Genomic DNA, 27,886 nt, shown 5'->3' with positions numbered 1-27,886 from the left:
GAGCCTGCAGCAAAGGCTGGCTCTGGTGGCCATGCCGGGCTCGGGCTCTGAGGGATTGCCATGACTGGGGGAGCAGCAGGGGTTGGCCTTTCTGCCTTCTTGTTTGTAGGAGCCATTTTTACACGTGGCCGTTTTGAAAACACTAAAACTCTTTGGGAGCTGAGGTCACGTTTGTGTTGTACCCTCTGACGTGACCTGTGCCCTGTTCTATTTGCCTCCATTTCTCTTATTCTTGAGCTTCCTTGAGAGCGGTCAGGGTGTACTCGATTTCCCCATCAGTCAATCTTCTCTCTTTGACTTCCTGATTTCTTGTTCCGCAAATCCTCAAAATGCAGTGGTTGACAGCATTGGAGGTTTTAGGGTCAAGCTGATTCCAAGCGCCAGTTCTGCTACGTATTAGCAGTTATTTCACCCCTCCTGCTCATTTGTAAAGGAAGCAAAAGGAAAGTATCTGCCAAAGGAGTGTCAGGCAGTGAATACATACAACTTAGTTGGGTGCCTTCATGCAACGGTCATTAGTATAATTTTGGGAAGCAAGATTGCAATGGCAGAATGAGAGCTCTGGAGCATTGCGGGACATCTAGGGCCCAGAAAGTGCACCACAGGGACACCTGGGGCTAAAACTAACTCTTAAATGCTCTGAGCCTGGCCTTTGGAACCTGAGGGCTGCATGGTGGGGGCAGAGTGGTCGGGGGTACTAAATTTAAGCTAGGGAATACATTTACTTTTTTTTTTAATTGGGGAATATTGGGGAACAGTGTGTTTCTCCAGGACCCATCAGCTCTAAGTCGTTGTCCTTCAATCGAGTTGTGGAGGGCGCAGCTCAGCTCCAAGTCCAGTCGCTGTTTTCAATCTTAGTTGCAGGGGGCGCAGCCCACCATCCCATGCAGGAATGGAACCGGCAACCTTGTTGTTCAGAGTTCGCACTCTCACCAAGTGAGCTGTCTGACTGCCCCTCTGGCAGCTCAGCTGCAGCTCTTTGTCTTCAACCTAGTTGTGGAGGGCACAGCTCACTGGCCAGCGTGGGAATCGAACCGGCAACCCTGTTGTTCAGAACTGGCGCTCTAACCAACTGAGCCATCCTGCCGTCCCTACATTTACTTCTTAATCACCAGCACTTAGAAAAAATAGAACAGAATAGAATGGAATGATGTCACTCTACTGCTTAACACTACCCAGTGAAATCCCAATCCCCGATAAGCAGCCAGAGCAAATCCTAACTCCTTAGCAAAGCACACAGGCACGGCCCCAGATCTGGTCCCCACCCCCTCACACCAGCTACACTCCATTTACACCAAACCGGTGGCAGTTTGCACAATGAGCCACCTTCTTTCTGCCCTCAGTTCCTCTGCAGGCTGTCCCCTCTGCCTGGAGTGTTCTTCCTGCCCTGTCCAGCTGACTGAATGATCTTTTTTACTTGCCGCAAGGACATCATCAAGTACCAGATGCAGGAGCTTCAGGGCACAGTTAGGTACATATGTTATTGTAGCACTTGTCAAGTTATATTATAACCCTTTGTTTACATGTCCACCTTCCCCTCTGGGCTGCGAGCTCCTTGATAGCGAAAACCAAATTTTATGCAGATTTTTTTCCTGGCAAGAAGCACAGGGTCTATCGTAGAAGCTTAATATGTGGTTAAATGCATGGTTACTTTTAAGAAATACGTACTACACCTTGGTATTTCCCTGAATGCTCCCATGTTTTGCTTGTTACCTTTTTTAATGGAAATAGTCACTAATGCTTATGTTTACATTTATTGAGTTCTAATTTTTTTCCTTTAAAATGAAGACCGCTAACGTATTCATTCAGTCAGTCACTCACTCACTCACTCACTCATTCACCAACAAATATTTACTAGGAGACACTTGTCAGTTACTGGATTTGAAGCGGTGAACAGATCAGGCACAGCTCCTCTTCTCATGAGACTTAGTTCTGGAGTCTGGATTTTAGTCTCATTGCCCAGGGAAGCCACTGAAGCTTTTAACAGGGGAATGACACAAACCTGTAAGAGGGCTCTGCCTGTGAGCCCTTGTAGTCCCCTGAGGATGGGTAAGCTACTCTGGATTTTAATGGACAAAAAGCAAGTGACAGCCCCTCACCCCTGACCTGCAAAGTCTCTGATCACCAGCCCCTCCCTGCCACACTGGAGAGAGATCATGGACGCTCATTTCAAAGGCCATAGGTTGAGGACTCTAAGATGTCCTGGCCATTCAGGTGGAAGTTGTCGTCTCCCCAGTGACCTCAGCTGACAAAAGACAGGGCCCGGTAGACAGGACCTCAAGATCCTCCAGGTCTGACATGAGTGCCGGGAGCCAGATGACTGGAATTGATATCCAAAGCCAGGTGACAACCAGGGGAGAGGGCTTGGAGAGGCCATAGTGCCATCTGGAGTGCGCTCCTGCTTCTATGACATGCAAAGAGCTCTTACAGTGTCCACCTATGGAGCAGGGTGAAGCCAGGTCAAAGGGTGATGTGCATCAAGCTTTCCCTACTTGCTCTTGGTTCCACTGAGGAGAAAGAACCCCTAGGCCCGGCCCAGCAAGGTTATTTAAGGTCAGGTTTTGGCCTCTGGCTCCCTGCTCTCAGCACTCCCTTATACACCCTCCCCCACTCCATCCTGCACATTGCAGGGCGGGCACCCCTCCATCTCCACAGCCCCCACAATGGGCTTGGCGTTGAGTGAGGAGGTGGTTTCATCCCTTCCCAGGCAGTCCTTAGAGACCTACTTGAGGCAATTTGTCACTCACTCTTCAAGCTGCCAGCCAAGGAGGGGAGCCGAGAAGACTCTATAATGAGATCCTTGTGCTGTAATTAAGTGCCAGGCTTTGTTTTACACGTATCTTTCCCACCTTGCCTGGTCAGACCGCCAAGCTTCGCTGGCCCGAGAGCGGGAGTGTCAGCTGTGCTAGGATTACACCCCCAATACCCAGAGGCAGGTTGGTGGGGGTGGGGCTCCGCCACCTGCACAGTCTGTGTCCCTACCCCACGCTCCCTTCACACCCAGGCTTATGTAAGACAGCGCCGTTTCTGTCTGTGAACTGGGTTTCGCCCCAGAGAGCCACTCCTCCAGTTCCTGATAGTCACCTCTCTTTAACTCTTTGGTGGCCCCTGCCTCTGGGGAGCTGGTTTCTTTCTCGTGACAGGTCCTTTTCCCTGCAAACCCCAGCAGCTGACGCACGAGGTGGGAAAGAAGAAAAGAGAAGGGGAGCGGAAGGAACCCGGAGCTCATAGGACAGTAAGGGTCTGTCATCTCTTGGGTTCTCCAGCCAAACTCGGGGCTTCTTGCTCAAACCAGCCCAGCTCCCGAACGTACACAGTAGCACTTGCTGTCCGGAATCTATCATTAAGATCTTCAAAATGTCGTTTGAGGAGTGGTACAGTTGAAAAAGTGCTGCACTGGGGCATCGGGTCTAGTCACTGTTCCGCCAGCTTCTGGCTGGGCCTCTGGACAATTACTCCTCGGTGCGACGGGACAGGAAGGGCCGGGGAAATGCTGGCCTGGAGATCCCCTTGGTCATTTTGGGATCGTGCAGAGGCTGCAGCTCTGCCCCCCACCCCCTATCCCCGCTCCTTCCCCTCGGATCCAGGGCGCCCGGTGCACCCAGCACCCGCCTCCCAGCCTCCCGCCCACAAAACCCACAGGCCCCCTATACTTTTCCTCGGCAAACGGACGCTTTGCCTGGTTCCCGCAGCCGCAGGGGCCCCGGGGCACGACCCAGGCGCCCCAGGGTTGAAGCGGAAGATTGCCCAACTCACCCGAGAGCTCCAAGTTACCTGGGCGAGGGGCGGGGCCGGGCGGGCCGGGGGCGGGACCTGTCCGTGTGGGTGGGGCCTGCGGGGTCCCCCGGAGCCCGGACTTAGGGCGCCCCGTCGGTGGCCAGGAGCAAGCAGCGAGCCGAGGCGCGTGCTGTGCGGGGAGACCTCCCCGGAGGTGAGAGCCCTACAGTGCACGAGAGCAGGCGCGGGCCCGCGTCCCCTGACAGGGGACAGGGTGGAGCCCGGGAGTCCCGGGGACCAGGCTGCCTGCGGCGGTCAGGCGCCTTTTTCCCTCCAGGGGCGTCCTGGACTCTTTTCAGTTCCCTTCCACGCGCCGGCGACCCAACCCCTGGACCGCGCTCTCTGCCCCTCAGGGGGGTCCCTGGGCGGTGTTGGGAGGGGTCCGTTGGCGGTGTTGGGGGTCTCTTGACCGGGGATGGCGAAGGAGGGGAGCATGTGGATAACTTGTGCCCAGCAAACGGGACACAAAGAAACCCGGCTGTGAGGAAGTCTCTGCATCTCCACCTTGGAACAATCTTAGACTTATCGTTTTCACTTTGTCTCCACTCTGGAAAGGGGCAGGTGGCTTCACTGTTCCTTGGGAGAGAGAGTCGGCCACCTTCAACAGAGCCGTAGAAATCCCAGAATTCCTGAGCTGCTCAACAAAAGGCCTTGAACCCCTTCACCCCCACCCCATAGCACCAGATAGAACAGCCTGGCAGAGGCTCCAAGGTAAATATTGTTGGCTTTTATGTAAAAAAAAAAAAGTCTGCCCATGAAGTTAAGAGCACAGTGACAAGGGCCCTGGAAAACCACAGTTGAGACTACATTTTCAAAAGAGTGAGGGGCGCGGGTAGGTTGCTGGTCTTGGGGGTGAGAAGTGCTGCCTCAGGAAGGCTGCTGAGGCCAGGTTGAGTGAGAAGTGATGGTGGGGTTTCCTCCTTCCGGGGTATTACCTATGTGGTCACCTGGTGTGGGAACACACCTGTTTAGCACTGTGCCCCCCACACAGGCGTCCTTCAGGTAGATAAGGTTGCTGAGCAAAGATCTAATCAATGCCATGTTTTACTGGGCATCCGGTGCTTCTGGGAGGCTGTTCCCTCGCTCGCCGGCGCCTGGAAGAGGACATTAGTGACGAGATGCTCATGCTTTGTGGGGCACAGCCAGGCCCCAGCCGGACGTGTGTGGCCTGATCACGGTTCCCTCCATTTACTCAGCTGGCCTGAGCTCTGACAAGTCCGTCCCAGTCTCCTGGACTCCCTGACTTGCGCCCCCCTTGGTCTTGAGGGCAGAAGACAATGGCCAGCAGCCTCCCCGTGTGCCAGGCACAGCCAGGCAGAAGGGAAACCCCGGGGCTGGACCCTGGGAGAAGGTCTGTGGTGTTAGATGCTAATCCCTTAGTGGTGGGATTTGGAGGCGGTCCTAGGGGGTTCCCAGATGAGGGACCCAGTCTAAAGGAATAACCAAGCCTATTTTAACAATCAATATACCCCACACCCATGCATATGGGCCCGACTGGTTCTTCTCTCTTCAGTGATGTCACAGGATCGCCCCCTTGGGCGTTATGGCAAAGCAGGACGCTTTTAGGTTCCCTTGTCTGAATGCAAAGCCAACCCTGCCAGGTTTTGGGTTTTGTTTCTGAGGCGGGAAGACAACTGAGGAAGCTGTGTCCAGCCTCAAATAGGGAAGTTTGGCTTTGCTGAGTGTTGAAATCGCAATAGGCCTGCTTCTTTGTCTCTGCGTGCTCTCAGATTCGGACTGCAAGAAAACACTGGAATATATGGTTACTGAATCCAGATGTGTGTCTGTTTCACTCTTAGCTTTGTGGAAATGGATGCAGAAGGCAGATCCAAACATTCGGTTAGGCCTCAAGCTTCGGGGCTCCCCAGGCCTGGTTTTGCAGCCCCATAGGGTGTGGGCCAAGTGTGCTCAGCTCCATGGGACCAGCTCAAGTGTGAGGCTCTGTTCCTGCCCTTCAGAAGCTTCCAGATTTAGGTGGGGAGACAAACCCAGTACCTGTGAGTGCCATTAAGTGTGAAACTGCGTGGGAGGATCAGCTAATTCAAAGAAGACTGCCGGTGTAGGCTGGAGAAGGCAGACAGGGCTTGGGAAGCTACTTGGTTTTAAGCCACATTTAGAAATGACAGGCTGGGACAGGGTCAGGAAGAGGGAAGGAAGCGGGAGGCTAACGTGAAACTCAGCCGAAGCGCAGGACTCACTACCCACCAGATACAGCCCCAATACCCTGCCTCCCTCTCCGCTCCAGCTCCTGCCTCTCTCCACGTCCCCTGCCACGCTGATTTGCCTTAAGGTCTGACCAGGCCTTTTTTGCACACCTTTCTATCCTGTGCCAAATGCTGTTGGAGAATCCTCTGTGTTTTTTAAGCAGCGTCTCAAATGGCGTCTTCTCCACTGCAGACTTCCCTTGCTCCCCTACGCCGCCCCCGCCTCCTGGTCCTCAAGCAGAGTGGGGCATTCCTCCTTTGCCCGCACTGCTCCTTGCACGAACCTCTACTGAAGCTCTTACACCCTGTCTTACCCATTGGAGTTGGGAAGTCTTTGCCCCACTCACTGAGGCAGGGCTGCTTGTCACTTGTCTCATAATCCTCTGAGCCCAAGTTGGTGGCTGGCACCCAGCAGGCATTTGGTAAATGATTCCTGATTGAAATTCAGCTACATACAGGGCACTGGGAAACACGTCACTTGCTTGGAGCGGAAGGCGTGGGTGAAGCGTTATTATTGGGGATTTAAGCCTGGATAAGTGGTAGAGCTAAATCTCAGAGGCCTTCAGGAGTCGGAGTTTAATGAAGCAGCGGTACTCAAACCCTGAGCAGCCCCCACTGCCCTCAGAAGGGATGCAACGCCCTTGTTGATCAGGCCCCAGGGTATCCTTTGCAGCCTCACCTCCTGCCTTGAACTCACACTTCCACCTTCTGAGCCACTCTCAGGCCTCGGCTCCCTGCTCTCCCTTGACCGTGCTGTTGGGTAGCCTCTGCCAAGACTGCCCACTGCGATCTCTAGCTTCCTCCTCCTGATCCTTAGGACTCAGTGTCTACGTCCCCTGGGCGTGGAGGTCCCTCAGGCTGGGTGTGCGTCGTCCTCTGCCACAGGCGTGCATCTTCTCCAACAGCATCAGGCCGTGCCCTCTTGTGGCTGCCTCTGTGCTCGTGAATGTTAGCCCTCCGAAGGCAGTGACTGGGGGTCTCCTTGAGGAAGCCCCGTCTACTAACATCTTTCCTGAGAGATCGTGCCCAACAGACATGTATTGGATGGAAGACTGAACCTGGGCGATGAAAATGGAAACGGGAGGACAACTCCAGAGACAGTTGGAAGGGACACAAATAGGATTTGGTGATTACACAGAGGGGAAAGGAAAAGATTGGCTTACTACCTGCAAGGCAGTTGGAGGTAGTGTCACGTAAGAGTTGGGTCCCAGGCCCAGGGAGAGGCCTGCTTATATGCTTCTGAGTGCCATGCAAAAATGTTTCTGTTTGCCGGCAAATTTTCAAAATTTAAAATATCATTAGGTCACTTTGGGGCATATGGCACCTGAAGTTATAATAGGATAGCCCAATGGGGATGCCCTTTAATCAGCTGAAGTGGACACGCATTGTGAGTACCGGTGAGGTGTCTAGAGGTAGATTTGGGGAGCACGGTCAGGATGGTCCAACTTGTGAAAGCAAATGTGACCACTGAGGAAAGAAGTCTGAGCCAAGATCAAGGTCTTGGGGAGGAACAACAAGCCAGAGGGTTGGAGAAAGAGACGACCTGGTGGAAAACAGAATGACAGAAAGATAGGAAGAAAATCAAGGACACCAAGGGAAAAGGTATTTCACGAAGAAATAGGAGGCCAAAGCTGTCCTTGCTAAAAAAGAGAACGGGGAAGCTCAGACAAGAACAGATGAGAAAGAGGAGATATCCCATAGGAAAGTCAGATGGGGTCAAAAAAGAGGCAAGTTAATGGGCGGTGCGAACATTGGGTGGAGTCTTTTGACTTTCTGGCTGAGGAATTTGGCCATGAAAGAAAGGATAGATTATCTTTCAGCAAGAAGGGAGGAGTGGTCGTGTCAAGAGAAGATTTTTCTTTCGTATGCTTTATGACCGCAGTTGAACCCAGGAGAGAAGGAGACCAGTTATGCTAAGACAGTTGGATAAATGTCCCCTCTCCACATTGATTGTATTTCATGTCAAGTTCCCTCCCCTCTCTTCTCTTCCCCACAGATGTCCCAGAGAACTTTCCTTTTGGGTAATCTCCAAAGTCGTGGTATTGCTGAATCCAACCCTAGGATGTTGCAAAGCTGAAATGATTGGGTCTCGCCTCCCTGGCTCATGGTAAACTTATCTCAAATGTCCCCAAACTCTACTTCCCTTCATAACGGTTCTGGCCAAATGTTTTTCTCCTTCACCGTGCACCAATTACTAACACCCATAATAATAGCAATCACACAAATAGCATTGACACCGAGCCAGACACTGTTCTGAGTACCTATGAGGTGGGTGTTATTATTCTCATTTTTCAGATGACAAAAAGCAAGTTCATGCTTTACTGCAAGTTCATGTTCCTGACGCTGCCACATGATTCAGAGTCCTGGCACTGCTGACAGCATGACTTGTCCGAGGTCACCAAACCAATCATCTGCCTGGACCCAGTTTCATTGTGGGTTAGACTGGCTTTAATAGTCAATAAGTAATGTGATAGTCAGCAAATAATCTATTATGTGCAAGGCATTGCAAAATAAGGGATCTATGTCTCATCGCATTTAATCGTCAGAACCGCTTGTTTTGTAGACAGGAACACTGAGCCCACACTTGAGCTCGGGCAGCCATAACACAGGCAAGAACTAAGCCACTTTCAGCCCTGAGTTTCTGTCCTCTGAGCTTCCTCCTCATCTTGGTCAGAGACATGGTTCTAGATACACATGGTCCCCAACTTAACGATGGTTCAACGTAACGATTTTTTGGCTTCACACTGGTGCAAAAGCGATACCCACACAACCATTCTGTTTTTCCCTTTCAAGGACAGTATTCGATAACGCCATGAGATAGTCAATACTTGATTATAAAATAGGCTTTGTGATTAGATGATGTTACCCAGCTGTAGGCTAACGTAAGTCCTCTGAACGTGACTACAGTGGGCTGGCTATGGTGTTTGATAGGTGTATTACATGTATTTTTGACTTACGATATTTTCAACCTATGCTGGGTTTATTGGGATGTAATCCCATTTTACGTTGAGGAGCCTCTGTAGGACCAAGGCCAACTTTATTTTCCTTCCCAACGTGCAGAATGAAGGGATAGCCACTATGAATCTCGAACACGCTTAGGTTTGCAAGAAACACTGCCTCTCCTTTTCTAGATATCAACTTCATGTTATAGAGCCTTTGTCTTATCAGGCTGGTAAGAATAGAAATCACCCCTTAGTTGTGTCACAACTTCCCGGTGTTATGCATTGTTAAGCCCTCGGGGCGGGGGGGGGGGTGGTCCTGCTCCCCAGTCTGGCCCCCACCAGATACAGGTGAACATGCCCTTGTCCCCATTCCCTGGTCTCTGCTGCTCCTGGACCACACAGCTCAACTTGGGGGCTTGCTAGAGTCCTGTCCTACTGGGACCCACAGACCTGTTTTCCCTCCCTGTTTCTTCCAAGCCTCCTCTCTTCTCCTCACAGCCACCCTTCCTCTCTGAACATCCTGGGAAAGCCTCTGTGTCCTTGACTGAAGGCCATGTTTGGAAAAGCAAAGCCAGAAGAACCTGCACGTTACTTCTGGGTACAGTCCTGCCACACCCCTGGCCTGAGGCAATGACCTGGGGAGACTGCTAGAGACGTGGAGGTGGCTGGAACTGAAGGAGGGGAAATAGTTTTGTACTCTCAAAAGATTATGTGGGCCCAGAAGCAATCCCCTCTGAGAGTAAATCCTCAGAGGGGAAAAGGTCGCCATTTAAGGCCAGGGTTCAATACATGGGTTCATTGCTGTCATGACACTCAGCAAATCTCACTAGATAACCTAACTGCAGAGTGTACAGGGATACGAAAGAAAATGCTCCCAGTTCACACTCGCCGTTCTACACATACAGAAACAGGACGAAGGAAGTTAAATTTGTCAGGATGCCCAGATGCTGGCGGGGGGAGGACGAGAACTGAGGTTTCCCCCCTCCCAGCCCAGTGCTTTCGCCCTGATCTCTGCAATCCTGGAAGTCCCCCACCCACAGGAAGTTGGAACCAAGTCTCAGGGTGACTCCACCCCCACTCAGACGGAGCACAGCCACCCTGGGCAGCCTTCCCAGGGCAGATTCCATGCCCCGTGAGCTCCCTGGGGGCCCAGGAAGCTGGGCCCCAGGCACAAACTGGAGCTGCTTGGGGCAGGGGTGTGGTTCCCAGCCCTTGCAGGTCTCTGCTGACAGTCCCTATGCAGCCAATGCAGGCCTCTTTCCTCTGCACCATGGAGACCCGAGACCCCCTCCTGCTGGCCTGACCCCCTCTCTCTCTTTCACCCCGAAGCGGGGGCGTCTGGATCAGCTGCTGAGTGGACTTGATTTTATCCGCCTAAGTTTTCTATCGATACTTTGCTAGCCCAGCACAGACTCCAGATCCCATCCTGTACTGTTCTCAAATGTTTTATTCTTTCCCGTCATATTTCCATTCTCTGTGTCTAACGGATCACAGTTTAATAAGATTTTTCTTCCCAGCACCCCTCCCTCTCCCCCGCCCCCCCCCCCCCCGCAACTGCTTCCAATTTGCATTCCCAGTCTAAATGATTTTTGCTGCTCTCAGCAGATTGTCTGTGTCCGTACTTTCAGGGGATGTAATATCGGGCTTCCCAGCTCTCATCTGCTCTGGCTCCTGACCTTGCCGTTGCCCATTTTTCCTGGCAATTTGCTTTGCCCATCAACACGCCAGCTTTAGCTGAGGTGCATTCAGGGAGGCCATCAGACCCTCAGACGTTCTTTTCTAATTGAGAACATTGGTGCTGCCTGAACCTGAAGGCAGGGAGAGAAGTACAAGTCCTTGGTGAGCTATCTTTTCCCAAGGATTTTAAATGTGTTGTGCTAGTTGTTCGTTTTTAATAATCGCTCGGATGGAATTATTTCTTTCCATCAGATGCTTTAAAACTGCTTGCTAAAGAGTTTATAATGAGCAGACAGAAGAGAAGCCAGTCTGTACCCAAATCATTTGGGTTTTCAACACACTGTCTTTAGAATTTCAATGCCTCTGGCTGCTGCTGTTTTTGTTTTGTGGTTTGGGGGGACCACCACCTGAAGATATTCAAGATAATAGGAGAAGCTTTTAACGGAATTTCCTGTGAGTATAGAAAAGAGAAATACCAGATCATCCCAGCGTTTGGAGAAATTTCATTTCCTTCTCTCATTGTTCCCCTTCAGTGGTTCCTAAAAGGAATCCATTTCTGGTGAGGTGCAGTTGGATAAAGGATGCTTGTCTACTTAAGCAAGCAAGAAATGACAGAGGATTGTGCATCAATAACTGATTCTCTGGTTCCGGCACTGGCGGGTTCTCAGAAGCCACTGTTGATGCTTCCTGGGGGGAAGTAAAAACTGTTATTGTTGCTATTGTACAGAAGATAGACTGATGCAAAGAGAGGTTAAGTACTTGCTCAAGGTCACACATCTATTAAATTGTGGAGCTAGGATTTGAATCCAGCTACAAACTTAGTTGTCATTTTGACCTTTCAAAGAAATCGAAATTGTGTACAAAGACAGATACAGAGCCTCAAAGGGTGCGTGGGGAGAGGCTGGATTGATTCCTCCTAAGGCGCATGCTCAGGAAGAAAAGACGTCACTGTCCTGTTTTGAAATTCAGTCGTGAGCTCCTCTTCCTGTGTTTTGGGAATGGCTGGCTGTCAGGAGCACTTTTGTGCACTCTAAATGTAAGCTAGCACGACGAACTTCCTAGTGGAGCTCAGCTTCGAGAAGCTGGTGGTCTCCATACCCCCCGCTGAGTCTCTCCCGCGGGCTCCTCCCCTCTCTCTGCCGTTGGTGCGCCCCCTGCTGGTGTCCAGGAGAAGCGCCTGTCCCGGAATCAGAAATTGTGCCCAAGCTCTCCTACTTCCATAGATCCAAGTAAAACAACGTGACCCGTCCAGTCCAGCTCCTCAAAAGCCTCAAATGAATCCTCTTTGAGCAACCATCTGATGCTTCCTTCACCCTTCAGGGCTGAGAAGAATTAGGGGTGACTATTAATATAGCCCCCTTCTCAAAAGTGATCATGCCACATCTTAGTTATACTTCCTTTCCAGGAAATATGAGGCAGCCTAAGTACGTCGTGAGCAATGATGCAAATAACAGGTCACTTAAGTCCTTAGCACTCAAACTGTGATCAATGAACCAGCAGCATCCGCAGCACCTGGAGGCTTGTGAGAAATACAGAATCGCAGGTCCCAGCCCGGCCTGGCTGAATCAGAACAAGCAGCAAGAGCAACAGGTGATTTGTCGGCAGAGCCCCCTGTGAGGCTCTGTCTGTTTCACGGTATAGTCAATGTTGATTTATTTTTGAAAGACGAAAATAACCACTACGTTTGCAGGTGGATTCAAGTCCTAGTTTCACAATGTAGCAGATGTGTAACCCTAGGTACGTACTTACCCTATCCGAGCCTCAGTGTAATCATCTATAAAATCATGTAAAGCGCTACACGTCAGTTTAACTCTCAGGACCCTTCTCATCTGAAATCTGAGGCCTGGTACTTACCCACCGTCTCCTAACTCCGACATGATGTACCTGGCTGCGCTGCTTAGCGATGTTACGCTGTGATGGCGAACTTAGCTGTTTTTCCCTAGAAACCTGCAAGCTCCCTGCTCACGGTGGAGTGGACGGTGGATTGTACTTATCCTGGTGCTTAAGTTCCCGGGGATGTCTAGGTCCAAGGGAATACTTCCTCACCACCACTGGGATTTAATAAAAATGGGTTGGATTATGAGTTGGAAAAGTATAGGGTTTCCCTTCTTGGAGTTACAAGGAAGAAAGTCTGACTGGCTTAGACACCCACCGTCTGAACCACAGGCTGGGCCTGAGATTTCTCAAGATCCCTTCAGCTCTGAGCCACGCGCCTTGATTGACAAAAACGCCTTGATCCTTTCCCATTAAAATTCCACTCACTAAGAGACACCCCTAAGGTCTTAAATTCTTCTAGAAAGAAAATTGCTGTATGGCATAGAAAAACACCTATGTAATGTTTTCTCCTCCTTAATTGGCGTTCCTGTTCTCCCTTAGGAAAACAAAAGCTCTTGCTCTGGGATTCACCAAACAAACACTGACCACCATCGTCACGGTGAAAAAGTTCCTATGGTCTCAGGAACTGACATCCTGAAATAGCCAGGGGACCTGTGCCTTTAGAATAAGAAGCACATATTAGAAGCTCCTTGTGTTCAGACTGGGAGGTAAGTACTCCTGATGAAAATAAATCTTCTTCAAAATATTACTGGGGAAACAAGTACAAACTTCCAGTTACAAGTCATAGGGATGTAAAGTACAGTATAGGGAATATAGTCAATAATATTGTAATAACTATGTGTGGTGTCAGCTGGGTACGAAACTTATCGTGGTGATCACTTCGTAAGGTATATAAATGTCTAATCACTATGTTGTACGCCTGAAACTGTTATAATATTGTCAGTGAATGAATTAAAAATAAACTTTAAAAATAAAATGATGACAAAAAGTATTAATGGGGAAAATATGACTAGGGCGCTTAAGTTGTGCTACATACTTCAGGGTCCCTACCGTCACGAAATTTACAACTTTGGGGGGAAGGCATATAGTATAATAAAAATGCTGTCGTGGAGATGTAGACAGAATATTAAGGGAGGGAGACAAAGTGTGCCAGTAGGAATATGAGAACTGTTTCATGCAAGAGCCGACCTCTGAGATAGCCTTTGAAGGGTGAGTTGGAATTCGGTAAGCAGATGAGACAAACACAAGCATTCAAGCCCGGGGACCAGCCTAAGCAGAGAAATCAGATGGAGGCCAAGTTCTGAGAAAGCAAGCTTCCTGGAGTACGGGGCAGGCTGTAGCTGCAGCCAGGAAGGTAGACTGGCTTGACTTTCCCCCCCTGTTAAGTGAGAGGAGCAGGCGCTGAGGGTCCCCTCTGATCACCCATTCCAGGATTAGAGGATAATCCACAATGGAGGACCCTGAACTCTTATGCCCTGAAGAGTCTGACCTTCGTGGGCAGAAGGAGCCAACAGAGGATTCTGATCAGAACTGTGCCCTACCAGCCCCCGGGGGCAGCTGATTGAGAGATGCGTGTGTCAGGGTAAGGCTCACCGGGATGGATCAGCTAGGAGGTCCCTGCAATGGTCCCCACAGGAGGCGGTGGGGCCAGGAAGCTAAACAATCAGAAGGGAGGTGAATCGATGCTGGCAGTGTCCTGAGGTCAAATTCCCAGAATTTGTCATCAAACACTTCCAGGTCGCACTTGAAGCTTTTTCCAGTGGGGAATTAAGGAAACCAGTAGGACCTCATCCTCCTAGTTAGATTTGAAGAACGTATACACTGAAGTGTGGAAATATGGGTCCATAACCCAAGGTGACTATGAGTGAGGCAGGGCTGGACCAGTTAGAAGGGGCTCGAAAAGGCTGCCGCCCCAAATGCTCTAAATTTGGGGGCAATGCTGCAGATGCCCAAAAGGATATTTCAAGGTGTGTCCAGAAGAGGATGAAGAAGGTCACTCAGAAGCTGATGGTATAATACCTGCAGATTAGCGCTCTTTGGTAGGAGGAAAGTGACGCCCAGGTAGGAGGGAAGAAAACAAGTAAGAGGTGGCTGCTCTGAAAAGGCCCAGGCTCCCGCGCAGACCTGTTCATCCCAGGGACTCATAGCACCTGCAGACGAGCCCTCAGTACCTGGCTGTGGTCCCTGCAGGGCCACGGAAAGAGCGGAAGGACCCAGAGGCAGGATGTCACAAATTCATTTACTCAGCGGATATTTGCTGACACATTCTGGATTCCAGCCGCGTGACTGTGAACCAGAAGACAAAACAACACTTGCCCTCAGGAATGAAATTCTAATTTACAAAAAGGGACACAGGTAGGCTTTTAAACCAGTGTGCTTGACAGCCATCATGGACACATTTCTAGAAGACATTTAGTAGGTGGTCTGTAGCTCTAGGAAAGTCAGTGGGAACCCCTGTGTGTCAGGAGAGCTACCTGAACTGCAGGTCATAGCGGACTCAGCTCCTGTCCATCCTGATGGAGTCATTAGCTTCTAGCATCTCTGGGAGTTTGGCAAAGGTCCCAGACAGAGTTTCTCAGGACATCCCCTGCCCCCCACTACACTACTAATGGAACAAAGACTACTCCTAAAAGGGGAATTTCTCACTAGCTTGACTTAATAGACATGCTTTGTATTATGGAGTCACACACACGGAGAGATGCAAACAGACCCTAATGGACCCCCAAGCATCTGTAAGTAAATAAACCAGCCTCCTGAGAACGTGCCAGTGTGCAGACCAAATATGCTGATTTTCTGACTGCTTTTTGGGGAAGAGTAAGCGGTTGTCAGACTTTTACCACGTTAATCGGTGATGCTCACAGAAGATGCTACCGACCGTTGCTGCTCAGGCGTGAGATGGGTCTGAGAAGTGGGTCTGAGGAGCACGCTTTCCTTTTGGCTTGCACAAATGGACGGCCTGTTCCTGGCCCTGGAGCACCCTCTCTGACTGCACTAGCCTGAGTGTGAGCTGCCCTCGGCCTGGCCAAACCCTCTTGACCCCAGAGCCCACCTCCCAGTGAGGGTGTAGGATGCTGCCCCCAAGACCGCCAGTGAGCCCTCCTTGGGTGTTGCTGTCCTAACACAGTGGGTCACCCCAGTGGCGGCAGCACGCTCCAGGTCAAGAGTCAGGCCTTCCTTTTTCTCCTGGAAACGGGAAGCCAGATTGACGGCTTCTGAGAGGGCCGAGGCAGGGGAGAGGGAAACCGGTCGGTGCAGGTGTGGAACCACTCCTGAGGGGGCAGCAGAGGGGGCCTTGGGGTGTGTGGGCATCATATTGAGGACACAATGTGACCGGGTACTGCGCAGCTGGGTGAGCACTAGTGCCCCATCGTGCGAGTTTTTCCTGACAGCTCAGCCACCCGGTGTAGGCACCGAGGCAGGCAGCTGGTGTAGACAGATGGAGTAGAAGAACGAGGAGGCAGGAGAGCTGAAGGTGTTGAAGGAGGGTTTGAGGAGAAGGTCTGTGGGGTCAAGAATGGCGGGAAGGTAGAAGGAGGTGGCTACATTTCCAGGGCAGGGAAGGTTCCAGGGCAACTGCAAGGCCGTCGGAGGGTCAGTGTCATGGAGGTAAGGGCGTGAGAGACCTGGGGGAGGACATTTGTGAGGAGAGGAGCAGAGAAGCCAGCGTTTCAGAGGGGCTTTCTCAGGAACGAGTGACGGTGGGGGTCAGGTGGGCTGTCGCCCTTGGCGACTGAAGGGAAGTGAGCACAGGCTTAGATGATGGTGGGGAGTGGGCAACAGCAGCACCCCGTACTGAACCATAGTGCAGCCACACCAGGGCCACTAGGCTTACAGGGGACAGTAGAGGGCAGCATACAGTAGACAGGGCTGTGTGGTCTTAGGCACGTTACGTAACCTCTCTGGGCCCCAGTTTCCTCACCTGAATGATGGGGATAACAATAGTACCTTGAAAAGACCGGGAGGGGGAGGGAAGGATGAGCATATAGGTGGCTCACTGTGTGGTACTGTGCTCATTAGACGATCTCTGTCCTCCCTCCAGACTTGAGCCCGGTGGTTCTCCAATGTAAGTGGGCATGAGAGTCACCCAGAGGGCTGATACCACAGCCCGCCAGGCCTCAGTGCCAGAACTTCTGATTCAGTAGGACTGGGGTGGGGCCTGGGCATTGGTGGGGTTCACCAGTCCCAGGCGATGCTGACACTGGCTGGGCCGGGACGCCACTTTGAGCATCACTGCTCTGGAGTCTCTGGGACCATGAACCCCTTGCGGGCAGGTACTCGTCAGCCTGTGGCAGAGTGATCCCCGCATAGCGGGAGCCTCAGCCTAGGAAATACTCAGGACAAGTCCAAATAAGTCCAATTCTAACCACAGCAGCCGGTCGCCACGAGCAAAGGTGGTGCTGACAGAAAAAGAGGTCACTCCAGAAGAGCCTCAAAGTCATGGTGGTTTGTGAAAGACGATCGGATTGCACCTGGGGCGCAAACTCAAGTTCATGGCTGTGCTGCCACCCGTCGTGTGTCGTTGGAACTATCATCAGAGGCAGCATGCTGGGCTGGAAGGAGTGTGGTCCTACCAACGTTTCGGGATTTCCTGACGCTCATCTGCTGGCTTGTCCCAATGGGGTGCTGTATTTTGCATCTTGAAAACGCCTTTGCTCTGTAACATTCATCTTGGCTACTGGCCTTGACGAGTCTTGATGCAAGGCTGACCTTGTATTCCACACCCACATTTGGACTCAGTCCAGGGTTTGTCTTGCTACGTGAACTTTGGAGACTCTCTCCCATGCACCCATTTGGAAATGGATTCAGTGTTCCTCTTGGACCGTACATCCTCCAGGTCCTGCGCCCTGGCCACCTGCCAGATGTGGGCTACCACCTGCCAGGAAAAGCCTTGTCTCTACAGCCTTGCAGCCCAGCTCAGAATTCCAGGTCCTGCCAAGGAACCCATTACTGCTATGATTTGTTAAGGATCTAGCAGTAAATTAGCACAGGAGCAGCTCTGGCTCCAGCCAGAGGGGTCTGCAGGCCAACGGTGGTGCCTGGGGAACAGAGGTGCCCCTGAAGCACAGGCCTGCCTGTTTCCTGGGGAGACACCACCGCCCAGAACTCACCCAAGCTCAGACAAGCAGCAGTGCTGTCCGGGCAATTAAGTCAGGAAAGGGAACCTGCTCCGCTAATGGCTGGGATTAAAGCTAAATGAATTCAACTCAAATGAAAGAGATGCTGACCCTTCTCCCTCTGGTCTCATTATCTTAATTAACAGCGCTTGGCGGAGTATTGAGGCTGCATTGATGTGTTGCTTCTGCTCCCCCGTCAAAGCGCTGGATACAAATCAGCCCAGCCTCCGTAACAAAAACCCAATACTCAACCACCCTCTAACGCTCTCACCAGCCCTCTTCCTCTAAGAGAATCACGAGGTTCCTGAGTTGGAGGGACCCCTTTCCACCAGTGTTTCTCAAACCATGGCCTGAGACGCACTGGCTTCAAAGTGCCTGGGATCTGGCATGAAAAGGCACTTTCCAGGCTCCACCAGACCTATGGAACCCGGATTTCCAGGACTTAGGCTGGGGTGTCAATTGTGTTGGGTTTTTTTCCCTTTAATTTTTTTTTAATGTGGTAAAATATGCTAACATAAAAGTCACCATTTTAACCAATTTCAGTGTACAGGTTAGTGGCATTAAGTACATCTTTCTGCCTGACACCAAATCACCCCCTCCCTCCTACTTCACAACAGCTCGCAAGCAGTGGCCCTCGGAGGCCCCCTCCCCCAAGCAACCCTCAGGTGTTTTTCAAGGTAAAGGGATATTTATTGCAGTGTTTATGTACTTCTTAACCGTGTAACCTGTTCAAAACGGTGCTACTATTTACATTAGGGTTTTTATGTGCTACTGATGAAGATTTTGAATGTTGCATCCTCGCCTCTTTTTCCCCAGAAGCCCTGTCTATTTATTGTAAGTTTGCATGGCGCGGTGATATTTAAAAAGGAATCCGTCTGTCACCTGATGACAGAAGTAACAGTATAATTGTATGGGTTGCTTCTTATTATCTTTTTAATAATGGTTTAGGAGCACACTGCCCTGGTCCCTCCCTTTCCTCCCTTTTCCAGCTCTCTGAGAACTGCATTCTTGAAACCACTAGTTGGTGCTCTCCTCTGATGGGGTCAAAAGCAGTTCTCTGCACCATAAGCTTTGGGAGAAGTGGCCCAGGCTGGACAAGCTTCCTGTGGGTCTTACTCCAAACATTCTCTCTCCTCTTGCTCCCTCTGGCTTCAATCCATTTAGGGTTTAGGGTTTTAGGTTTACTTGGTCTCTCTTGGATGCCCATATGTCTACACCCGTGCCTGACCCACTGGCTCCCTGCCTGGACACCACACTCGGACTCTCATCTTTTTGAGGCTTTATCAGGCCTAAAACAGCTGCATTGCCTGGTTCTCATCTGTAGATTAGATTTGCCCAATATCAGTGCTCGTTCATATTTACTTCAACCCATTTTGGCTTCTGGCTCCCATTCCAGGACACCCCTGCTTGGGTGGTCCGTCCTCCCTGCTCTGTCTTCATGAGCTGCCCCTCTAGCCCCTTGTCAGCTCACCAGCTCACCTGGCTCCTCTGCTCACCTGTCGTGGCACTTGACCTACAGAGGTCTGCTTCAGAGATAAAAATGTAGTTATGTCACATAGATCTACATGGTATCTTTGTACTACAACAGAAGCCCAAATAATTTTCTTTCAAGTCAATTTGTTCAGCTGACTTTATCGACCTTAGTTTAATTTTAACTTCCCTATCATGGGCTTCAAAATTCAGTATGTTGGGACGTATGTGGTTTGGGGCTCTATTCCATCATTTGTTGTTACCAGAAATTCAAGGTCAAGCTACGTAGTTCAGTGTGTACACTGGGGGCCAGCCCTGAGTCATATCTTTAAAAAGACAGGAATGAAACTAGAAATTTTAACTCTGTTATTCTCAGCTGATGTTCTCACGCCCATGTCTCCCGGGATTTTTGTCTGGTTACAGCAGCCGCAAAACTGTCAGCAACTCGGGAGCCATGTTAGTTCTTTCCCCCGACAGACTGGCAGTTCAATATCAGAACGTGTTTATCTGACAGTCACTTAAACTCTTCATTTATGAAATCAGAGTTCCTATTCTCTTTTCTTCTAGAACAGAGGTCAGCAAACTATGGCATTTGTATTGCAAGGCCTAAAATATTTATCATTTGACCTTTTACAGAAAGTTTTCCAAGCCCTGTTGTGAAATATAAAGTGTGGTGGTTGCTATTTGTAAACTAAGGGTTCTGAGTTTGAGGTTGCAAGGGGCAGGCTTCAGGAGGTGAGTGAACCCCCTGAAATTGGGAGCAAAACTTGGTTAGTGATGCAGATATGTATTTTTGGAGGGCAAGGAATCAGAGCTATCATCAGATTCTCGAAGGGATCCATAACCTCAGAACAGTTAAGAACCACTGTGGTATATAGAAAAATCCAATAAAAGTGCTAGAAAGAGAGTGAGAAGAGCTCTATCTACACCAGACAATATCTGTCAACAGCCATGTCCGTGGAGCCAGAGGAACAAAGGGTCTAAGAGAGCAGACACCTCACATTAAAGCGCAAAGAATCCCCCAAGTTCTAAGGACCCCTGTGCAATGCCTCAAGCTTAGATGCCTGTGTTTTCACTCTCCCTTCTTCTCCGTAGGATCATGGGATTTCACCTTGAACTTCTCTTAGGAGTGGTACTCGTGGCCAGTCCTGTGCTAGGAATTTCTTCCTGCTCCTCTGATGGTCGGATGGCCTTGTATCATTTCTGCAACCTCACCCAGATTCCCCAGGTCCTCAACACCACTGAGAAACTCCTGCTGAGCTTCAATTATATCCAGACGGTGACAGCCACCTCATTCCCCTTCCTGGAGCAGCTGAAGCTGCTGGAACTCGGAGCTCAGTTTACCTCCTTGACTATTGACAAAGATGCCTTCAGAAACCTGCCCAATCTTAGAATCTTGGACTTGGGCAAAAATCAGGTAGACTTCTTGCATCTAGATGCTTTTCAGGGACTCCCCCATCTGTTTGAACTTAGGCTGTTCGCCTGTGGTCTCTCCGATGCCGTGTTAAAAAATGGTTATTTCAGAAATTTGCGTTCCTTGTCTCGCCTGGACCTGTCCTTCAATCAGATTCATAGCCTTTCCCTTCATCCTTCATTCGGGGAATTGACTTCCTTGAAGTCCATTGATTTTTTACTCAACAACATAGCTGTTGTATGCGAACATGAGCTCAAGCCCCTCCAAGGGAAAACACTCTCCCTTTTACGCCTTGCATCTAATCAACTGTACAGCAGGGTCTCCATGGACTGGGGGAAGTGTATGAACCCATTCAGAAATATGGTCCTCGAGACCCTAGACGTTTCTGACAATGGCTGGACCGTGGACATCACAAGAAACTTTAGCAATGCCATCAATGGAAGCCAGATTTCCTCTTTGGTTCTTGCCCACCACAACATGGGTCCTGGGTTTGGGTTCCACAACATCAAAGATCCTGACCAGAACACATTTGCCGGCCTGGCCAGAAGCTCAGTGATACGCTTGGACCTTTCACATGGATCTATCTTCTCCCTGAACTTCCGACTCTTTGAGACCCTCAAGGAGCTGAAGCTTCTGAACATTGCCCACAACAAGATAAACAAGATTGTAGATGAGGCGTTTCATGGACTGGACAACCTCCAAGTTCTCAACCTGTCATATAACCTTCTGGGGGAACTTTGTGATTCTAACTTCTATGGACTACCTAGTGTGGAATATATTGATCTGCAAAATAATCACATTGGAATCATCCAGGAAAACACCTTCAAATTCCTGGGAAAATTAAATGCCCTGGACCTCCGGGATAATGCTCTGAAAACAATTTATTTTATCCCACGCATATCAGATATCTACTTGGGTGGCAATAAACTGGTGAGTTTGCCAAACATCGCACTTACAGCCAACTTGATCCAATTATCAGATAACAGGCTAGAAAGTCTGGATAATCTCTACTTCCTTCTCCAGGTACCTCACCTCCAGATTCTCATTTTAAATCAAAATCGCCTTTCCTCTTGTAAGCAAGGACGTGCCCCTGCAGTGAGTCTCACCTTAGAACAGCTGTTCCTTGGAGAAAATATGTTGCAACTTGCCTGGGAGAGTGGGTTCTGCTGGGATGTTTTTAAGGGGCTTTCCCGTCTCCAAGTCCTATACTTGAATAATAACTACCTGAATTTCCTTCCACCAGGAGTATTTAGCTATCTGACTGCATTAAGGGGTCTCAGCCTCAGTTCTAACAGGCTGTCCTCTCTTTCTCCGGGCGACTTACCTCCTAATTTAGAGGTCCTGGATGTGTCCAGAAACCAGCTCCTGTCTCCTGACCCTAATGTATTTGCGTCACTCGCGTCCGTGGACATAACTCATAACAAGTTCATCTGTGAGTGTGAACTTAGCACTTTCATCAGGTGGCTCAATCAAACCAATGTCACTATATTTGGGTCTCACGCAGACATATACTGCATGTACCCCAACTCGCTCTCTGGGACTTCCCTCTACTCTCTGTCTGTGGAGGGTTGTGATGAAGAGGAAATCTTCAAGTCCCTAAAGTTTTCCCTTTTCGTCTTATTCACTGTCACTGTGTCTCTGTTCCTCGTGACCATCCTCACAGTCACGAAGTTCCGGGGGTTTTGTTTCAACTGTTATAAGAGAGCCCAGCGACTGGTGTTCAGGGACCAAACCAAGGCAAGACCCCACGACACATACAAATACGATGCCTATTTGTGCTTCAGTAGCAAAGACTTTGAATGGGTGCAGAGCGCTTTGCTTAAACACCTGGACGCCCAGTACAGTGACCGAAACAGATTGAACCTGTGCTTTGAAGAAAGAGATTTTGTGCCGGGGGAAAACCACCTCGACAACATCCGCAGTGCCGTGTGGAGCAGCAGAAAGATTGTGTGTCTCGTGAGCAGACACTTCCTGAGTGACGGGTGGTGCCTCGAAGCCTTCACTTACGCCCAGACCAGGAGCTTCGTTGACCTCAACAGTCCCCTCATCATGGTGGTAGTCGGGTCGTTGTCCCAATACCAGCTGATGAAACATGAGTCCATCAGAGGATTTGTGCAGAAACGGCAGTACCTGAGGTGGCCGGAGGACCTGCAGGACATGGGCTGGTTTCTCCATAAACTCTCTCAACACATACTAAAGCAAGGAAAGGAAAAGAAGAAAGACAATGTCATTCAGTTGCAGACTATAGCAGCCACCCCCTAGTCAAAGGAGCAAAGGCAGCGGATGTCAAGCCCCAGATAACTCTTCACTTTCTATTTGCACTACGTTACCTTCTGCAGGTCTTTTTTTGAAGGTTTGTTTTTTGCGCCCCCTACTATGAAAACAACATAAAGCTCTTGATTTTCATAGCAACGTGATGTTTTGTCTCACTGACCTCCAAATGGAAGGGAATGGATCTGGAAGATGCTACTAATACCACAGAATATTTCCTAGTCGTGGGAAGGGCGCCTCGAGAGAAGTTACAGATGGCGGACACGAAGGAGCTGGCCAATGAGTCCGAGCTCTCTGTGCTGTGCAGGAAATTACTAGGTAGAAAACAAACAGAAAATGAGGCATGTGTGCTACTTCCGCCTTGGGTACAAGGCCACTGCTGGGGGCAGGTCACGCTCAGTCACGGCGCTAAGAGGTGGCCCTAAAGAGGCCGGGATGAGAATAACTAGACCTCTTGTGGCCATCGCACTCTTTCTGTTCTTCCCTTCAGCTCCTGCAGATTTAAGCCCAGGGGACCATGAACATTTTTCATTTTTTGCAGACAACCATTGTTTCAGCCTGGCATTTAAGACCTTCCATGACTTAGCACCAAACTATCTCAGCTTTATTTCTTTATCATTCATCCACCACTCAGGCTGATGTGGAAAGAACTTAGCCTGTGGACACACATCCTAGCTTGGGTTCTGATTCTGCTCCTCTTTAGCTCTGTGACCTGGAGCAGGTTAAACACCCTTGCTGGGCCATTGTTTTCTCGCCTGGAGGCGTGATCGTATCTACCTCATTGAGTTGCCGTGAAAATTAAACTGGTCAAGGATGTCAGGGCTTCTCAGATCTTGTTCTTAGTTGCCCCAAACGGCCACAAGAGGGTGCCTTCTGGAGGCAGTCGAAATTTCTCTCAGGTTGTATTGTATTTTTATCATAAAATAAATCTGTACCTGTTTTGCATTCTATTTCATTTTTCATGTTGACTTTGATATAGAAATGTTTTTCTGAAAAAGCATGAAGAAAATTTAAACCAAGGAAGGTGTGCCAAAATTACCCTGTGATTTCACATACGACCGCTTCCACGTCCAGCATAGCTCCAGGTCAGCAGCTGCTGTTTGTGGAGCACATCTAGGCCTGGGACTCGGCGCTCCAAAATGTCCCTCCCTTCCTCTCACTGTGCCCCTCCAATCCTAACTCTTCCAACACACACACACACACACACACACACCCACACACACACACACACCAGCTGTTCTCATCCTGGCTTCTTCGGGCCCCCTCTGATTCATGAGACTGAGCTTGCCCTGCACTTATTGCTTTTATATTTGAACAATGGCTGCGGGCATTAACATTGTTCATACGTACAGCACACACACACCCTATTCTCCCACTTCCTTCTGGAATGTTCTCCCATCTCTGCACATCCATCCTACCCATTCTTCAAAATCCAGCCCACCAAGCCTCCTGGGATGCGTCCAACCCAAAGTCTTCTCTTCCGTCTGTGACCAGCCCTGGTACTTTAGCTGTTCTTTTCAAACAAGCACTACTTCCTGCCTCCTTTCAGTGTGGGAGCCTGCCTGGCCACCCAAGCCTCTGGGCTATAAGCTCCCTGAGGAAAGACCCTTTCTTCTGTGTCCTGCTGCCAGCATTGGGAATTCTTGCTGAGGCCATTTTCCAAGCCACACTTCACAAGAGTTGCTGCAAAAGCAAAGACTAACAGTGCCACGTGGATATGTGGGTGTCAGTGGGCAGCTGAGATGCTACTTGCTAAGCAGCTTCTCCTGTTTTCCACTTCACAGCCATTCCAAGTCAGGCCTCGGTAAACTGACAAATTCCACGGAATGGGATCCTCTGGGGTCACTCCTACATGGGAGGAACCACTACAGTTCAGTTTAAGAATGGCAAGCGCTTAGACTATATTCGAAACTGTGACTATTCTGGAAAATCTAGAATATTGTTTGAGGCTGCGGAAAACTTCAGAGAGAATCTGATTCATCACCCCAAACACAACTGACTGTGAAAATTTCTTGTCAACCACTTGACTCTGCAGTGACTAATATTTCAGATAGTCCTGATATAATGTAAAGTAAATGTGGTTGAAAGTTCGAAATTATGAAATAACTCTACTGGGAAGACAGGAGAATATGAAGTACAAGTGTAAGATAGATAAATGCTCACCTGCCACAATATAAAATCAATATAAAGTGTCTAGAATGTTATATCAAGAAATAGCATTCTGAGTGTGCTTTGAGAAACATGAAATGCCAGAAGAAAGAACTATGCAAGTTAATAGTGATTGCCTGAGGGAGTTCTGTCCAATTCTTCCATTGGGAACATCTAGAAAAGCTGGAGACACTATTTTTTAAATCCATTTAAAGGCATTGAAGAGCTACAAGGCAGTAAATAGGGCCAAGATCAGGAGAAGAAGGAAATCAAAAGATTTAAAGTATGACCTTCTATCCATCAGAAAAGACTGTCAGTGGGTAAAAAAGGCAAACAATGGCACATGAAAATAGCACATGTATCTGAAAAGAACTCAGAGCCAAACTATGAAAGAACTACAAATCAAGAAGGAAAAGGCAACACAAAAGAAAACTGGACCAGAGACTTGAGAATTTCACAAATGGACACCCAGTGTCCAAAAGCAAGTGAAAAGGTAGTCAACCTCTTTTAGGCATCAGGGCAATGCAAATTAAAACCGCATTGTGTTACTACTACACGTCGACCAGAATGGCTAAAATTAAAATGACTGACAGTGTCAAATATTAGCAAGGATGTACAGCAATTCAAACTCAACTATGTTATTGGCGAGATGGTACAATGGTTTACTTTGAAAAAAACACTTTCGTTTATCTACTAAAGTCGAATTCACATGTACCCTATGACACTTCAGTTCTACTCCTCGGTATATACACATGGGAAATGCATGTACATAGAGGCCAGAAGACAAAAATGGTTATGGCGGCGTTATTTGTAGTACCCAACACGGGACACAAACCACATGTCTATCAATCATAGAATGGATTGAATAAATTATGGTCCTTGAAATCTATGCAGAAATGGCAACTAAACAAGTATAGTTACATGTAACCACCGGAGTAAATCTCACAAAAGTGTTAAGCCGAAGAAGCAAGGCATACGATTACCTGCGGGGTGGTTCCATTTTTAGAAATTTCAGGAAGGCAAAACTCCTGTATCATGATAATGAGATGCTGGTCATGTTCCATGTCTTGACCAGGATGATGATAACAGAGGTATGTGCACTTTGCAACAATACATTTTATCTGTACCGATTAATTTGTTCGCTTATCTGTACAGTATGGTTCTTCAATTGAAAAAAAATGTTACCAAGGGGACAGATTTTTTTGTGAAAGGAACAAAAGACATGTGGTAGAGCAATTCGTGCGGACCTAATAGGACATTCTCTCCCCCAATACCTTATCTTTCTTAGCGATGGCCTCTGATCTCAATATATTTCTTTCTCAGCCCCAACCCAAAGAAAACACACAAGTGATTACGTTGGAGGGCTTAGAAAGATTAAAGGACGTTGAGGTGGGACAGGAAACTGGAAGCTTTCATTACGAGACGTTGGCATTATTGAATGCTTACCTCTGTGCATGTGTTTCATTAATGATACTTTAATGTAGACAAAAATAATCAAATATGCATATATAAAATGGATTTAACATCTGTCGCTGGCAGAAGACAGAGAAAATAGAATTAGCCAGAATTTCAAAATTAAACTACCAACAAAGAAAAACAACGTTATTTCGACAGGTGAACGATATATATATAAAATTTTGCTGAATTTTTATTTTTCTTAAGATTAAAGGAACTTTTCATCTGTTTTACTTAGCAGTTAAATATTTTATTTCTCCATGGCCACAATACCTTCCATTTAGATAGGCCTTTTAAGAAATGAAATGTTTTTATTTTACAGACAATTCCATGGAAGGAACTCACCAAGGGTCCCACGGTCCTCTCAGAGACCACGGTCTAGGCGAATATGACAAGGCGGCTTTATTCCTGAAATTTGGGGACCTGATCCAACAAGAAATCTTGTTTCTTTTCCCAGCTCAGGTACTTCAAAACGGGCCGCAGGGCCCCGTTTTTCTGTCTCCTCTCCTGGAAGGTCGCCTCACTGAGACGTGATAAAAACCAATGACATCATGTCTCATCGGGGCCTCAACTCCTTCAGGAAGCAGGTGCTTTGGCAGAGCGGAGGTGGGGGCATTTTTCTGCCGTGCTGACCTGGGTTTGCTGCTCAAGTAGCCCTTAGGGCCTAACACTTGAGGCCGCTTTCATGGTTTTTCCAATGACCTTGGCCATTAATTGGCTCCCAGCTCTTTCCCCATCTGCAGCTGTGTTATAGGCCCAGCATGTTCCAGGCCTGTAAGTTGTGCCAAACCCTAAGGGATTTGCAAAAATAAGTCAGTAATGTTTCTGTGGGTTGGTCCATGTGAAACAATGGAAAGTTTTTGGAGAGGGGACCGGGATTAACCAGTGGTGCTTGTAAGGAAGACTTTCAGGTTTAGATGTCAAACAAAGGAGGAAAAGTTGGTATGAGAGCCACTGGCTGATGAAAGTGCCACCTCTAGTTTTGCTCAGGCTGCAACCCCCAAATGAGCCAGGGACAAGAGCTCCCCACTTAGCATCCTCTCCAGAGACAGCCGTAGAAAACACTCTGACCTTGGAATCAGAAGACTCGAGTTGTCGGCTTAGCTAGCTGTGTGCTGTTTAACTGCTTAGAGCTTCAGGTTTGGGACTGTTTTTCCCCCCTGTTGTTGCTGATTTCCCCCCAGGATTAAAAAGTATGTGCAACAAGTCGCATGTTATTGCACCAAAAAATGCACCTTATTGGTTGGAGGGTGCATAGAGGTGAGGCCGTGTTGAGTATATTGACCAACCACGTTTTCCTGGGTTCGATCGCTCTGCTTTCAGTTCCTTGGGTTTGGACACTCTGTTTCTTGTCCCTGGGGTGAGTCTGACCTCTCTGGAGGCCGAGGCAATGCCTCTGGCACTCTGAGAAGGAAATCCCTGTGCTGGTTTTTGGTGGTGTTTTTTTTTTTTAACATACAATAAAATGAACAGATCCACAGTGTACACTTCAATGCATTGTAACAGTTGTCTACACCCATGTAATCACGACCTCAATCAAGATAGAGAGTATTTCTATCACTTTAGAAAGGTCCCTCT

General features: G+C 48.9%; 1 protein-coding gene across 8 annotated transcripts; it reads left to right on the top strand.

The window, feature by feature from the left end:
* Positions 1-3,843: 3,843 nt before the first annotated feature.
* TLR5 (toll like receptor 5) lies at positions 3,844-27,448 on the top strand. 8 transcript variants are annotated; one of them, XM_033099745.1, is made up of 7 exons: positions 3,845-3,931; positions 4,333-4,488; positions 5,577-5,774; positions 7,978-8,088; positions 12,977-13,143; positions 13,868-14,018; positions 20,116-27,448. In XM_033099745.1, the coding sequence occupies exons 6-7, from the start codon at positions 14,005-14,007 to the stop codon at positions 22,694-22,696; spliced, it is 2,595 nt and encodes an 864-aa protein (XP_032955636.1). In that variant the 5' UTR covers positions 3,845-3,931; positions 4,333-4,488; positions 5,577-5,774; positions 7,978-8,088; positions 12,977-13,143; positions 13,868-14,004; the 3' UTR covers positions 22,697-27,448. The 8 variants fall into 8 exon arrangements, 5 of the variants coding, with proteins under 5 accessions (XP_032955638.1, XP_032955636.1, XP_032955635.1 ...); XM_033099744.1 differs by lacking the exon at positions 5,577-5,774; XM_033099746.1 differs by lacking the exon at positions 5,577-5,774 and having other exon boundaries at positions 3,871-3,931; positions 4,339-4,488.
* Positions 27,449-27,886: the final 438 nt, after the last annotated feature.

The sequence above is a fragment of the Rhinolophus ferrumequinum genome, chromosome 27 (genome assembly GCF_004115265.2).
Source record: "Rhinolophus ferrumequinum isolate MPI-CBG mRhiFer1 chromosome 27, mRhiFer1_v1.p, whole genome shotgun sequence".
Lineage (NCBI taxonomy): Eukaryota > Metazoa > Chordata > Mammalia > Chiroptera > Rhinolophidae > Rhinolophus > Rhinolophus ferrumequinum.
This window is presented reverse-complemented; position numbering and strand designations above follow the sequence as displayed.